The 14,498-nt window shown below is 50.8% G+C and overlaps 5 protein-coding genes across 5 annotated transcripts; 4 read left to right on the forward strand and 1 right to left on the reverse strand.

Annotated features, from left to right (window-relative positions):
- Positions 1-444: 444 nt before the first annotated feature.
- On the forward strand, positions 445-2,777 carry ASPWEDRAFT_103521 (acetolactate synthase catalytic subunit; the record flags this gene model as incomplete). Its single annotated transcript, XM_040827569.1, has 5 exons — positions 445-608; positions 675-770; positions 834-901; positions 973-2,658; positions 2,725-2,777. The coding sequence occupies 5 exons, from the start codon at positions 445-447 to the stop codon at positions 2,775-2,777; spliced, it is 2,067 nt and encodes a 688-aa protein (XP_040692840.1).
- Positions 2,778-3,470: 693 nt separating this feature from the next.
- On the forward strand, positions 3,471-5,616 carry ASPWEDRAFT_36892 (RING finger domain protein). Its single transcript, XM_040834567.1, has one exon. The coding sequence runs from the start codon at positions 3,730-3,732 to the stop codon at positions 5,212-5,214; it is 1,485 nt and encodes a 494-aa protein (XP_040692841.1). The 5' UTR covers positions 3,471-3,729; the 3' UTR covers positions 5,215-5,616.
- Positions 5,617-5,822: 206 nt separating this feature from the next.
- On the forward strand, positions 5,823-6,465 carry ASPWEDRAFT_36893 (mitochondrial 54S ribosomal protein mL40). The gene is made up of 2 exons (XM_040834568.1): positions 5,823-5,984; positions 6,095-6,465. Coding segments are annotated over exons 1-2 (345 nt in total). The 5' UTR covers positions 5,823-5,983; the 3' UTR covers positions 6,439-6,465.
- A 626-nt stretch (positions 6,466-7,091) lies between these two features.
- Positions 7,092-8,578, reverse strand: rho2 (putative Rho GTPase Rho 2). Its single transcript, XM_040834569.1, has 5 exons — positions 8,338-8,578; positions 8,046-8,124; positions 7,981-7,986; positions 7,730-7,921; positions 7,092-7,666 (listed from the first exon to the last, which is right to left on the reverse strand). Exons 1-5 carry the CDS (start codon positions 8,370-8,372, stop codon positions 7,379-7,381), a joined length of 600 nt encoding a protein of 199 aa, XP_040692843.1. The 5' UTR covers positions 8,373-8,578; the 3' UTR covers positions 7,092-7,378.
- Positions 8,579-9,808: 1,230 nt separating this feature from the next.
- Positions 9,809-14,398, forward strand: ASPWEDRAFT_358461 (putative stress response protein Nst1). The gene is made up of 6 exons (XM_040834309.1): positions 9,809-9,890; positions 9,972-11,206; positions 11,281-11,531; positions 11,603-13,208; positions 13,266-13,382; positions 13,436-14,398. The coding sequence occupies exons 2-6, from the start codon at positions 10,096-10,098 to the stop codon at positions 13,897-13,899; spliced, it is 3,549 nt and encodes a 1,182-aa protein (XP_040692844.1). The 5' UTR covers positions 9,809-9,890; positions 9,972-10,095; the 3' UTR covers positions 13,900-14,398.
- Positions 14,399-14,498: the final 100 nt, after the last annotated feature.

Below are 14,498 nucleotides of genomic sequence, written 5' to 3' on the forward strand. Positions count from 1 at the left end.
CGCACTACATTGCAACACCTCATTCTAACAGTCACAAACTCCATCATCAGAAGCCTCTAGGCAGGCCGATCGGCCCCAACACAAGCAACCGAGGATGTTCTGCCTGAGGACTCAGGCTGCAACGGCCGCCGATGTCCCCCTAGCGTCTCAATTCGACGGCCGATGATCGGAGCCAGAAGGCCCAACGGACCAATAATGGCGCGCAGATTATTTGTGTCCTAACCCCACTAGGCGGTTTCCGGCCTAGCTCAACCGGGAAATGCTCGCTCTCGCCCCCCCCAAAGGTTTGTGGTGACTGACTCTTCCTCGTCCGGCCTTAGGACCGACTTCCGTACACTTTATTTCCCAGTCTCGCTTTTGCTTTTGCTTAACTTTTTTCCATTTCTCCTCCATCCTCTCCCCTCCCCTCCTTTTCTTCTGGCCTGGCAGTCATCCAATGCGAAGATGATGCCTCTAAGACCATCAAAAAGCGCTCTGCGCTCTTTCCACTACCAGAGGTATATTGCCTCTGGTAGAAGGCCTTTCACCTCGTCCGTGGCCGCAGGCATTTCGCCCCACCGCTTTTCTACCCAGAAACGAAGCCAGAGCACCGCATCTGCTGCTGCTTCGTGAGTGTCTCGCCAACCTAGATTCAATCAATTGACGGTTCTAATCGTTCTTGGTGGTTTATTTAGTGACCCTAGACCTGCTCCGAGCCCTGCGTTTAACCAGGACCCCCAGCGTAACGAGGTCTCTCCGCTCCAGAACCGACATCTCGACCTGGATGACTCGTACGTTCGACCAAGCCACATGGGTATTGGATTACACGGCTGATAATTTCTGGCAATAAACAGGTTCGTCGGACTCAGTGGTGGAGAAATCTTCCACGAGATGATGCTTCGTCTCGGTGTCAAGCACGTTTGTGAGTCATTTTCCCCTTCGGTTACTCATTCTTTTTTTTGGTATGGCCAGAGCACTGACTCTAGGAAAAAGTTGGTTACCCCGGAGGTGCTATTCTTCCCGTCTTCGATGCCATCTACAACTCGAAACACTTCGACTTCGTCCTCCCCAAGCATGAGCAGGGTGCCGGTCACATGGCGGAGGGTTATGCCCGCGCTTCTGGCAAGCCCGGTGTCGTCCTCGTTACCTCTGGTCCCGGAGCTACCAATGTTGTCACTCCCATGCAGGACGCTCTCTCGGACGGTACTCCGATGGTTGTTTTCTGTGGTCAGGTCGCCACCGGTGTGATTGGTACCGATTCTTTCCAGGAAGCTGATGTCGTCGGTATCTCGCGCGCCTGCACAAAATGGAATGTCATGGTCAAGTCTGTGGCTGAGCTGCCTCGTCGTATCCAAGAGGCTTTCGACATTGCAACCAGTGGCCGCCCGGGTCCAGTTTTGGTCGACCTTCCCAAGGATATCACCGCCGGTATCCTTCGCAACCCCATCCCGATGAACAGCACCATTCCTTCTCTCCCCAGCGCCGCGACTTTGGCTGCCCGGGAATTGGGTATGAAGCAGCTGCAGAGCACCATTGGCCGCGTTGCTCGCCTTATTAACGTCGCCAAGAAGCCCATTTTGTACGTCGGCCAGGGTCTGCTCGCCGGTCCCGATGGTCCTCAGGTTCTGAAGGAGTTGTCCGACAAGGCTTGCATCCCCGTCACCACCACCCTGCAGGGATTGGGTGGTTACGATGAACTTGACCCCAAGGCCCTCCACATGTTGGGTATGCACGGATCCGCATACGCCAACATGGCTATGCAGGAGGCTGACTTGATCATTGCCGTTGGCGCTCGTTTTGATGACCGTGTGACCGGCAGCATCCCCAAGTTCGCCCCGCAAGCCAAGCTTGCTGCTAGCGAGAACCGCGGCGGTATTGTTCACTTTGAGATCATGCCCAAGAACATCAACAAGGTGGTTCAGGCCAACGAGGCCGTGGAGGGTGACTGCGCCGAGAACATCCGCCTTCTGCTGCCTCAAATTGAGGCTGTCTCTGAGCGACCTGAATGGTTCGAACAGATTAACTACTGGAAGTCGCGTTTCCCCTTCTCCCTTTACGAACAGCAGTCTCCCGACGGTCCCATCAAGCCCCAGGCCCTGATTGAGAAGCTCAGCGACCTTACCGCACACATGAAGGACCGTACCATCATCACCACCGGTGTCGGTCAGCACCAGATGTGGGCCGCACAGCACTTCCGCTGGCGCCACCCTCGCACCATGATCACCTCGGGTGGTCTTGGTACTATGGGATACGGTCTCCCTTCGGCTATTGGCGCCAAGGTTGCTCGACCTGACTGCCTCGTCGTTGACATTGACGGCGATGCTTCCTTCAACATGACTCTTACTGAGCTCTCTACCGCTGCTCAGTTTAACATTGGCGTCAAGGTTCTCTTGCTTAACAACGAGGAGCAAGGAATGGTGACACAATGGCAGAACCTGTTCTACGAGGACCGGTACTCGCACACCCACCAGCAGAACCCCGACTTTGTGCCCTTGGCCCGCGCCATGGGCGTTGCCGCTGAGAAGTGCACAAACGTCGCCGATGTCGAGGCCAAGCTGAAGTGGCTGATCGAAAGCGACGGCCCTGCTTTGCTGGAGGTTTTCACTGACAAGAAGGTGCCTGTCCTTCCCATGGTGCCTGCCGGATCCGGCCTGCACGAGTTCCTTGTTTATGATGAAGGTATTTTCACCCTCGCCTATGATTGATGATTGTCTGAACGTATGCTGACCCAAATTTCGCTTTTAGCCAAGGAACAGGAGAGAAAGGCTCTGATGAGGAAGAGAAAAGTCAACTTTTAAGCAGCAAACCCATGACAGGTGGCATTGCAGATGATTTGGTAGTTTCAAGGGCCCATCGATCTTTCATCTTCTGTTGATATCCACACGGCGTTTCTGGCGGGTTCTAAAAACGCACTCGGAGCCTCCTCACACACCACCATCCCACATCACACGACACAAACCAGGAAGCGATGTGAGAAAATGAGGAAAGGAAAAGTGAACGGCAACGTCGAAAAGTTTTTTCTGCCTTGATTTTCCCTACGAATCGAGTTGGCAAGGGTTGAAACTAATTTGATTCTTGAGCTTCTCGTCGGAGGATATTTGATTTCGACCACTCGAAAAATCCGCCTTGGTTTTCTTTTTTTTTTTTTATCTTTTTTGAGATACTATTGTGTATATAATCCTTATTTTTTCCCACTGTTATCGTATTGGGATTCGGTGAGCGCAGTATATGAAAGAAGTTGACTATTTTGTCTCCACTGTTTTTTCAACACCCGATAAGAAGGTCGCCCAGGAGATAAATCCGTTTAATTTACTCTTTTTTACTCATCATAGCAGGGAGCACGCGACTCATAAGACATCTGATGGGTCCCTGACGTGTTAGTCTGTCCTAATGGTGTACTCGATAGTATGAGATAGCGTCACGTGATTCCTGACGTGAGCGACTTTTTTCGCCTCGAGCTCCAAAGCCGCGGTTGCTTTCCGACGAGTGGCCGGGCGAACTAGTCCGCAGTGGTACCTTTTGATCTTCCCCCATATGAATCATTCATTAACGACTATTGTTCTTCCGGCCTGAGCCTTACATGACATTATTATTCATGGCCTGACCCAGTCAGTCACTACTGTCTCCACTTTCTACCTAGGCAGCATGTTCAGCTCTCTCTTCGTATCGACCGATTAATAGTTTTGTGCTCTTTCTTTTCCCCCTTCATCCGTCGTCGCCTCTCTTGGTTATCCGTCCGCCTTGTCCACCATGGCGTCCGTTCCGGGATACTCAGCTGCGGGCAGAACGCGATCGTCTGAAACTCTCATGTCCTCTGCCCGGAGTGAGACAACCTCTAGCGATCAAACCGGTGATTCGTCGCCTGAGTCGATCGAGGACACCGAAACTGTTTTTCTCAACAAGCCTGTCTCGTCAAGCGATGATGTCTCTAATACCCACACTCCTAACAAATCTCCAAGCCGGGCCGTAACACCGGTGGACTCGTCGAATTTTGAACCGCGCAAATGTTGGATTTGCTATACAGACGAGACGGAGGAATCGCCACTAAATGCAGAATGGCGTTCGCCGTGTCCCTGTGCATTGACAGCTCATGAAGCTTGTCTCCTTGACTGGCTAGCGGATCTCGAAAATCCCCGGTCCCGCAAGCGCAACGGCAGTCCGGCGAAAATGGTTTGCCCGCAGTGCAAAACCGAAATCGTTGTGTCACGTCCGAAGAGTATGATCGTCGATGTGGTGCGTTTGTTTGAGAGGCTGGCAGGCCGGCTGGTGCTCCCAGGAATGGTCTTTACACTGGCAGGTACCGTTTGGGCTGGGTGCTGTGCGCATGGCGTCTATTCGATGTACTTTGTCTTCGGAACGGAAGACGCACGACAAATACTAGAAGAATCGGTGGATGGTCCGTGGAATTCTGGTATTAACATAGGACTGCCCCTCATTCCACTGGCGTTGATCTTTTCGCGGACCCGTTATGCTGAAGGTCTCCTCCCTGCCATCCCCGTTCTCTTTTTTGCCACCCACAACCCGGGCCAGGAAACAGACCTCGACCTTTGGCCACCAAGTGCCGCTATGACGTTTGCCGCACTTCCTTACGTGAAGAGCTTTTACACTGCAATCTACGACAGACTGTTTGGTAACCTGGAGAGGAAGTGGATCGCGGAAGTACAGCCCCGTGCGGCAGATATCAATGAGTTCGATGACAACGCTCCGCAGGAGCAAGATAGAGCAGCTGGTGAAGCGGGAAATGGTCAGGTCTTGATGGAGATCGACCTTGAATTACAGGTTGGAATGGGCCACGACGATGAACCGCACGGAGCCCTTGGAATGCAGGCGGGCCAAAATAACGCAGCTGGAGGTGGCGCGGGGGCACAGGATGGACAAAACCAAGGCGCTGGACAGAATCTGGGACTCGGGCGACGGGACGACCTCATTAATGAAACGAGCAACCTCGCAGACGTAGTTCTCGGAGCACTTATCTTCCCTGCGGTTTCGGCATCCATGGGAGGACTTCTCAAATATGTCTTGCCAAAATCGTGGACAACCCCAAGCTCAGTGTTGGATCGAGCCCGACCGGGACTGCTTCAGACCAGATGGGGAAGAAGTGTGGTTGGCGGGTGCGTTTTTGTCTTGTTAAAGGACGCCTTGGTTCTCTATTGTCGGTGGAAGCTGGCACAGACGCATCGAAAGCGCAAGGTGCTGAACTACGATCGAACGAAGAAGCAAGTTGGGAGACGGTAGACGGCTGCATATCTTTCTCTAATCTGGTGGTGGTTACTTCGCACCCACTCTTTCATGATAATGGGCGTAATGATGCATCCAAAGGGCGTTTTCAATTTTCGGGGGTTTCTATTTCTGGGGATATTTTGCAATGGATACTATTCCCTCCTTTCTGTTTTTTTATTTTTATTTTTTTTTTTTTTTTGGCCATACCATGCTTTCTAACGATGAGCAAATTGCTTTTGACAAGGTCTTTTAGGCTTGATATCTCTCTTTCATATTGTGCTTTTTCAAGGAAACCCCACATGGACACTTAAAATGGGTCATTGGCTATTAGTGGAATCTAACAATCAATTATTTTGAATTGCTAGCAGTGATAAACATGTAGAACGAAGCATCTGTAGATCTGTTACTCTGTAACCTTTTTTGAGTTCGCGCCTAATGCAGTGCTGATAGCCGCGCGGTAATGCGACCAACCTTTCCGCCCGCCGAAAGGCCTTCTCCAGGTTCCGTCCTGCTATCCCCAAACAACAACACCTACACATCCAATACACACGCCATGCGGTCCCTCTCGCCCGTGCTCGCCTCCCTGGCGAACGTCTTCAAGATTCCCATTTCGCAGACCTCGACCCGCCCAGCCATCAATCGAGTCTGCAATGAGGCATTACTGAACAAGACAACTCCGGGCCCCATCACCAGCGCCGTCCAGCCAGCAGCAGCGAGAACATTCTCGACCACCAGCGCTCTCCTCAAGAGAAAGGCAAATGCACCTCGCGGAGATCGCCGAGTTAGTACGTATCTCCCCATCTGATCCCAATTGCAGTCTAAAAGACACGACGCATCTTCCCCGAGACGGAAAAAATAAAAATAAGAACAACAACGATCCTAACCATTTCTTCAGTGCTCATCCGCTACTTCCTCTGGCACCCTCTCACTCCCCGTCCTCTCCGCTTCTCCCGAACCCGTTACCTCCGTCATTGGACCATCCACCGCGCCTGGCAACTCCACCAAGCCCAACAGCGCCGGGCACACCAGCTCGAGCTCCAGCGCCAGTACCAGGCCATGTCGGCTGCGTGTGAGGAGCTGCGCACCGCCGCCGGCGATGGCGGCAGGCTGTTCCGCAAATCCATGAACAAGAAGGGCGTGTATACGGATTTGGTGCCGATTGAGTATGGGCGGTTGCAGACTGAGGGGCCGAGTAAGGAGGGGTGGAATCATGAGTGGAAGAGGATGGAGAAGAAATAGATTTCCTTTTCTTTTCTTTTTTTTTTTCTAACTGATATGACGAGGTGAACTAGTGTTCGGGTGATCTATCTTACATATTGAAGGCTGTTTTGGGGCTTTTCTGTTTGACTCGAGTGCATGGGCAAATGCATGGTGCTGTTTTTCATGGCATGTACAATATGATAACTTGTTTTATTGTGTTTCTTTATATTTGGTTGAGAAATATCCAATCTGTGTTATAGACAATTTCACTTGGTCAATACATACTACTGGTCTGTCAATTTCAGTCTATCGGCACTAATCATATCAATTCAGATGCAGATGCAAGATGCAGATCTTACTGAGATACATGAAAAGAAAAACAAACAACGAAAAGCCATGCAAAAGACTGAATACATCATTTTAGTCCGGGAACAGCGCAACTGAACTAAAACACAAAGAGTTGAAGGAAGCGCTAGATAGTAGAGACAGCAAGGAACGAGGCAAAAGGCAAAATAAGAATGATTCATGACAGGGCGAATCTAATCCAAATTCACCTGGATTGAAAAGAAAACCATACCAAAGGAGGGGAATCCGGAGCGCACGCATTTATCAAAAGGAGAGAGACCAAAGACATGTGTACCCCGAGAAAAAGAGGATTGAAAAAAGAGGTATAAAGGAATGGACAAGAATGTAAAAAAGCGATGGGCAACGAACGAGGTCGGTGAGAGAATCGAAGCAGAGATAACCCATCAAAAACCACCCAAACGCCAGTCATGCAAGATATATCGATCGACAGTCATCGAGGAAAACCTTTCCCCCCATCAATGTCGGCAGAGGAAACCCTGACGGGAAAGCCACAGACAAGCCAAATAACCTTCATCGCTGCTGGCCCGTGGTCGCTCCAAATACCATCATGGAGTCGGAAAAAGAAGCAGCAGCATATATAACACGAAATCAGACGTGGCAGGGTTCAGATCCATCATAGCACAATGCAGCATGAGGTTTTTCGCTTTTCGAATGTGAGGAGCGCGGCACGGGTGGCTGCCTCAAACACGTCGTCGACGCCCTCTCCCGTCAAAGAGGAACATTCAAGATATTTGCGCGCACCAATCTGCGTTCCAGTTTCGCTTCCTTCCTTGGTCGTGACGAACCGTAGGGACTTCTTCCTCATTTCTTCCATTGCCATTGGGTCTTCGCGAAGATCCTTCTTTAATCCAACTAATATTACGGGAACACCCGGGCATCGCTCGTTTGCTTCATCGATCCACTGCGATTAAGCTTTCGTTAGATTGACAAACACAGACCAGGTGAGAGGGAAGTCAAGACGGACCTTGTGCTTGACGTTTTCTAGAGAATCTGGCGTATCCACGGAAAATCCAATCAAGAGGACATGGGCTTTGGAGTATGCTAGAGGCCGCAAGCGTTCATAATCTTCTTGACCGGCAGTATCCCATAATGCCAATTGAACAGATCGACCGTCGACTCTGCAATCCGTCACGTAGTTTTCAAAAACGGTGGGAACCTATTCGTAATTAGAGCGTTGATCCATGTAAGTGACTCGAGCGGTGGATAGTGACTGACATAATGCTGTAAAGAGAATCCGTGTTAGCCGTATAGCTCAGGCCACCAGGTTGCATGATACTTACAGTTGGGAAGTAGCCAAGGGTAAAAACACTGAGAAGACTGGTTTTTCCACACGCACCGTCTCCTATAATGACCAGCTTCCTACATTATATTGCAGATCAGCCCACTATTCACCCCAGCGCCTTGTTATGGTTGGTGTTTCTGCACTGCATCTACAGGAAACCCCCGTGGCATTTCAAAGCCCCAACGCATCATTGATGATCATTGGATGGATAGGCCAATCCGACATGACATGTAGAATCCGGGGGGATGGGCCATGATGCCCCCTCTTTTCACCGGCATTTAGACACGTACCTTCGCATCACATTATCATTCTGTTGTTGCGCCATGTTTCCAAACCAAGAACTAAAACCACGGAATCGATCGGAAGATGCACGCTAAATTAATCAAGGAGCGACGACGAAGGATGAAGAAGTAGAATGGTAGTAATCAGGCAACCAGCGGATTGAACCGTTTCGGAATGTTCGATAGGGTTAAAAAAAGGATAAGAATCGTCAATGGGTGGAGTTGTTCAAAAGTAAAAAAAAAAAAAAAAAAAAAAAAGGGGGGAGGAGAAACTGTCAAACGTCCCCTCCCCCTAGCTGCTAGGGCGACGATAAAGGAGGATGGGAATGATGATTATGATGATGACGATAAATGGTCCGGGGGGGGATGTGGGAGGTCTGGAAGGCGGTCGAGATGAGGCTGACGACTAAGTAATTGATCGACCACGGGGGAGGAGTTAGTGTAAAGGAGAGAGGGGGGAGAAGGAGAGCGAGGAAGGCAGGTAAAAAGATAAAAAGGAATAATAAATAAGACACACGGAAAAGAAAAGGAAATGAAGGAAATATTGGGAAGCAGAGGAAGTAATAAACAATAAAACAATAAAACAATCAAGAGTAGGAGAAATGATAATAAGAAGAAGGATGAGATCGGCCGGCTTGGACTCGGAGGTCTGGTTGGTTAGGAGCAGCAGACGCCAGCTGAAGAGCAGCACTATCGACCTGGAGATGTCTCAGGCTGGTCGTATTATTAGCAGGCCCATCGACTCTGACGCCGTAGTTGGATGGTATTATTATTATTATCGTCGTTATTATCCCGCAATAATAATCAGATTAATATAAGATGAAGCCTCTATGCCCCAATGGAGTACTACTAGTCAAGAGGAGTGAGGATGAAGAAACAAGCCAAGAAAAGGACAGAAGATGGGCCTCTTTTCTGTGACGGTGTATGGATAGTAAGTAGTCTGGAGCTGGTCGGAGGGGCCGAAGACTGCCAATAATCGACTGTTTCTCCCATTAATTATTCATGATTAATGATTATCGTGATTATCATGATTGATCATCCTCATCCCAGAATACAGAAACACTCACTGCCTTAACCCTCAGGCATACACCTCGCTTATAGCGCTTATCTGCTGCCGACCAGCGGCACGACAACCACCCAGAGGCCGCCGTCCAGATCCACCACCACCACAGGCCAAACCCATCATATCCATCTCCATCCAGCATCCAGCCTTGCTGAATCCCTCTCTGCCTCCATCTCGGGCGCTTGTCTCTCCCAGTCGGCTTTTTCCCATCGGTCTTTCGCTCCCTGTCCTCCCCTACCTCTTCCTCCGCCCATTCCGCGCTTCCTGATCGCTTCCGACAACGCCTTCGCTTTCAGTCCTTGGTGCGACCGGGGTCCCTTCAAACACCCCTCTCCGCCCTCACTTAGACCCCGTTTGCCGGCTTGGAGTCAACCATCTCCTGCCTTCGCCCATTCCCTACGCCTACTGATCGGTTCCTCTTGCTTTTCCGACGCCTCATCTACTTCTCTCTCTTTGATTTATTTTGCGAATTCTTTCTTGCTCGGTCGACTGGAGCTTGGTTAGTGAGCTCCTACCCCCCTCCTCGGATATTATGTTCGTCACTGCCTTCCTGTACTTACAGTCAGCTTTCATGTCTTAGGTCAGGCCTGAAGATTCGCTTTCTAGATATCGTCCCCTCGCTCATGTCTATGTGCAACTGCAACACATGACTTCATCATAACATCTCCGCACTCCCCTCCCCGAAGCTGACTTTCAGTTCCACAATGTCAGGCCGTGTGCCCGCAACACGTCCCACGAATGGTGAGGCTTTTGCGATGAAGGGAAATCACGCCCCCAAATTACCGACCGAACCCACGTCTGTGAACCGCAAGAAACAGAAGCGTAGGCAGAAACAGGCGGCTCGTCTGGCCACAGAGACTCAGTTCCACAATGGATATGCTTCGACAGATGCCGCAGATCACCATAGTTCGAGCCCTACTGGAGGGAGCCATCCGTATGATGACGCGGATTTCGATCATGCCGACCCCGATCACCCCGCGAACGGCGATGTGTTTCACGAAGACGACAATGGCTCAATAGACGGACATCACGATCAACCGATTCCACCAGGGGTAAATAGACAGGATGGAGCTCATAGAGCTGCAGGTCGAAAATCGAAAAAGAAGCGGACAAAGAAAAGTCGTTCGGGATCCCACACGTTCGCAGATGAGAGCTCGACCCCGCTTTCAACACCCTCCATCTCCATGTCGCATCCTCTTCCCCCACCTCTTCCGCCCCATTTCGGGCCCCGTGCAATCCTAAGATCGGCCAAAGATCGCAGCATATGGAATACATCAACGCAGGAGGAACGAGAGAATATCAAGACGTTTTGGCTTGAGCTGGGCGAGGAGGAACGACGGCAGCTAGTCAAGGTGGAGAAGGACGCAGTGCTGAGAAAGATGAAGGAGCAACAGAAGCATTCGTGCAGCTGTACAGTGTGTGGGAGAAAACGGACTGCTATTGAAGAGGAACTTGAGGTGCTCTACGATGCCTACTACGAGGAACTCGAGCAATACGCCAATAACAACCAAGGTTCTTTCGAGAAAGGGCCTCCAATCGTACCACCTCCACGGTTATACCACCCCCCTCTACGATCACCCGGTCAACATACTAGGACCCAAGGCCAATTTCACCCCTCACGAGGTCGAGTCCAGGAGTTACCGGAGGAAGAAGAAGAAGAGGAGGAGGAAGAGGAAGATTTGGAAGAAGAATATGACGAGGACGATGAGGATGATGAACCGTACAGCGACGAGGACGACGATGATCTTGAAGACGAAGACACGCGTGCCGCTCGTGCTGATTTTTTCGCTTTTGGGAATAGTCTAACGGTCAAAGGTAAGCTCGACCACCGATTCTGGATCGTGAAACTCGGGGGCTGATGGTTACTTTCTGTCTTTGCTCCGCTTTAGATGGAATTCTTACTGTTGCAGACGATTTACTCAAAAACGACGGGAAACATTTCATCGATATGATGGAGCAATTGGCAGAGCGCCGAATGCAACGTGAAGAAGATACCCAATACGGCATAGCTGCAGCGCACCAAACACTTCATGGTGGTCATAACCATGGTCCACTCGACGATGAAGATTACGACGACGAGGAGGAGGAGGACGAGGACTATGATAGCCAGGAGGAAGAGGATTATGAGGAAGACGAAATGGTCTGCCCTGGAGTTGTTGGCCCTCCCTTTCTCTTACTGCTTAGCGGGCTTGTACTAACAAGTAATTCCAGGATGCTATGACCGAGGAGCAACGCATGGAGGAAGGACGACGAATGTTCCAGATTTTCGCGGCCCGAATGTTTGAACAGCGCGTATTGACAGCATATCGAGAAAAAGTCGCCGAGCAGCGCCAACAAAAGCTAATCGAGGAGCTGATGGAAGAGGAAAGCCGAAACGAAGCCCGGACGGCCAAGAAGGCTCGGGAGGCTCAGAAGAAAAAGGATAAGAAGAGGCTTCAGAAGCAGGCCAAGGAAGAAGAGAAGGCCCGACGGGAAGCCGAAAAAGCCGCAGAGGAGGCCGCCGCCAAAGCCGAACAACAGAAGAAACTCGAGGAGCAAAAGCGGAAACGGGAAGAGCAGCGCAAGAAGCGAGAGGCTGAACGGAAAGCGCAGGAAGAGGAGCGGGCACGCAAGGAGGCAGAAAAACAGCGACGTCTCCGAGAAGAGAGAGAGCGACATGAAGAGGCAGAGCGGAAAAAGGAACAAGAAAAGAAAAAGCGTGAAGAAGTACGGCGAAAGGAGCGTGAAGAACGAGAGAAGAAGGCCAAGGAGGAACGAGATCGCAAGACTCGTGAGGAGAGAAAAGAAGGGGAGACGACAGCAAAGCCTGACCTCGCTTTTCGTGGTCTGCAGGCGAAACGACCATCGCATTCAGGGCCCGTTCCCATCCCGTCGAGTCTGCCCCAATACCCGCAAGTGCCCTTCGGCCAGCATCACTCGCCGCATCTTCAGGCTGCTACGCCCCTTGTTCCCAAGGCTTCTTCTCCCGCTCGGCCGCGTCAACCATCTCAGCAAGGTTCTCACACGTCCTCGCCCCGATCCCAGCCTGCAAGCACAGAGCCGTCGCAAATATCCATCTCCCCCCGGTCTATGCCACCGTCCCAATCGTCGGGTGCATCCAGTTCATCCAAACAAGGCCATGGGCAGCAACCATTCCTCCATCATCCTCAGCCTTCAACGCCACTGTCTCCTCTTGGATCGATGGGCAGGTCTCACCCGCCAGGATTCCCTAGTATCAACGGGTTACCACCCAATCCTCCTGGATTAGGCATGGCCCCGCGACCGCCAATGGGTCATGATCTACCCATATATCCACCGCATTCCGGGTCTCTGTTGAGTCAATTCCGAGGATTTCCTGCTCCGAATGGGATCCCTGTACCACCACCGGGGATCAATGGGGTTCATTCTATGCCGCCTGGACGAGGGTTTCCGCTTGATCCAGGGCACGCCCATCCGTTCCACAGCCAGCAGCCAATGTCGAGTCCATTCTCTGCACAGCCAAGTGGATTATCTCACGCGCATTCCCGACAACAGTCCAATTCGTTTGAACGATCTCCTCTCAGCACGCATGCGCAGCCATTCCCGATTACCCGACCCAGCCCCATCAAGCGTCCCTCCAGCACAGCGCAAGATCAGCAGAGAAATGGTGGGCGCACCTCACAGCACGATGTGGAAAAACTCAGCGCCCATCTTGGGAGCAGTGCTCTTCTTGATGACACTGATCTTCCATTTACGTCAAGCCTGTCCCAGTCACTGCCTGGCGCAACAGTTCCTGGAGCCTTCCAGGGTCCAACACGCGCCAGCTTTGGAGGGCCGTCGTTGTTCACGGATTCTCTCGGTGGTGAGATAATCCCCTATTCTCTGTGGTTTTTCAGTGGTACTAACAATCACCCAGCGTCAAAGCACACCAACTTTTCAGCCAGTCCGGGAATAGGAAGTAGCACCTGGGGTACGCAGACTCCTTTTGGGGCCTCCGCCTTTCCTGGTGCTCCGACATGGGGAGCTGGATCTGGTGAGTAGTACGCGCCATTCACATTCTGTGATCTAATATTGACCATCATTTAGGAACTGGTTGGCCCAATAATGCATTCGGGTCCGGAGGTCACCATCGTGCGCATACGTCTCGGCCAGTCACAATCCGTCTCTTGGTTATCCAAGCTTGCAAGCAACTCAACATGAGTCCTTCCAAAGGTGCGAGTGGATATCACGATGTGAATCTTGTCCTTCGCCAAATCGATCAGCTGAGACCAGCAACTGAGCCCTCAATCTCTCTGAAAGAGATGCTGGACATTTGCGACACCGAAGGTAACACGCAAAATGGGGGCGGCTCTTTCTGCATCAAAGACGACGAAAGTGGCACATTCGTCCGGTTTGAACCGGACAACAACAGCGCGGCCTCAGGTCACAGAGGCAGTATTGTTCCCGGGGAAATTGGAAGTCCTATTCCTTCAAGTAGCTTACCGGCATTTGGGGGAATCGGCACACCTTCCGTGCTGCGGCAGTATTCTTCTCCATCAACGGGTTTCTAGGCGTTTGGCTCTGGGTATCTATCTCTTCATACGGATAGGCAAGGTTCTCTACTGCGTTCTTTTTTTTCATGGCAGCTGAATACCTTCTTGCACTCTGCTTAAGCGTCGGATGATGTTTCACGTCATATTTGTTTGGTGTTATGAACTCTTTTTACTTACGTTCGAGTACTTTCCCATCGGCTACGGGCATTCTTTTCTTGTCATGTACGTGTTATTCCACATTATGCAGCGGATTCCCATGGAGCAAACACCATCTCCATGTTAAACAATTGCATCTTCCGAGTCATTATTGTCCTCATGATCCTTGCGTGGTGAATGATTTCTAGGTTGCATACGCCACCCTCACGAATTTATGTTTGGGCTGGACTGGGCTGGGCTGTTTTGTGTTTTATTTGATTTTTTTCTTTTTTTCCTTTTTTCCTTTTTCCTTTTTCTATTGATTCCCTCCATGTACTTTATGTAGGTGAATTATTGCAACGCCGCACTGACCAGTACATGACTAGTATGACTAAAATTATGATTCAAATGAAAACAGACAAGTCGGTATCCCTTTTTTTAGTAAAAAGGGCGCCGGCTGTCATGATTGTACGTCAATTTTA

The sequence above is a fragment of the Aspergillus wentii genome, assembly GCF_001890725.1.
Source record: "Aspergillus wentii DTO 134E9 unplaced genomic scaffold ASPWEscaffold_2, whole genome shotgun sequence".
Lineage (NCBI taxonomy): Eukaryota > Fungi > Ascomycota > Eurotiomycetes > Eurotiales > Aspergillaceae > Aspergillus > Aspergillus wentii.

Coding starts and splice junctions, on each gene's coding strand:
- ASPWEDRAFT_36892 (XM_040834567.1), top strand. CDS start 3,730: ATGGCGTCCGTTCCGGGATACTCAGCTGCGGGCAGAACGCGATCGTCT.
- rho2 (XM_040834569.1), bottom strand. CDS start 8,372: ATGGCGCAACAACAGAATGATAATGTGATGCGAAG. Junction 8,125..8,337: donor AATGATAATGTGATGCGAAG/GTACGTGTCTAA, acceptor AATATAATGTAG/GAAGCTGGTCATTATAGGAG. Junction 7,667..7,729: donor TAGAAAACGTCAAGCACAAG/GTCCGTCTTGAC, acceptor GCTTAATCGCAG/TGGATCGATGAAGCAAACGA.
- ASPWEDRAFT_358461 (XM_040834309.1), top strand. CDS start 10,096: ATGTCAGGCCGTGTGCCCGCAACACGTCCCACGAATGGTGAGGCTTTT. Junction 11,532..11,602: donor ATTATGAGGAAGACGAAATG/GTCTGCCCTGGA, acceptor AAGTAATTCCAG/GATGCTATGACCGAGGAGCA. Junction 13,209..13,265: donor GTTGTTCACGGATTCTCTCG/GTGGTGAGATAA, acceptor ACAATCACCCAG/CGTCAAAGCACACCAACTTT.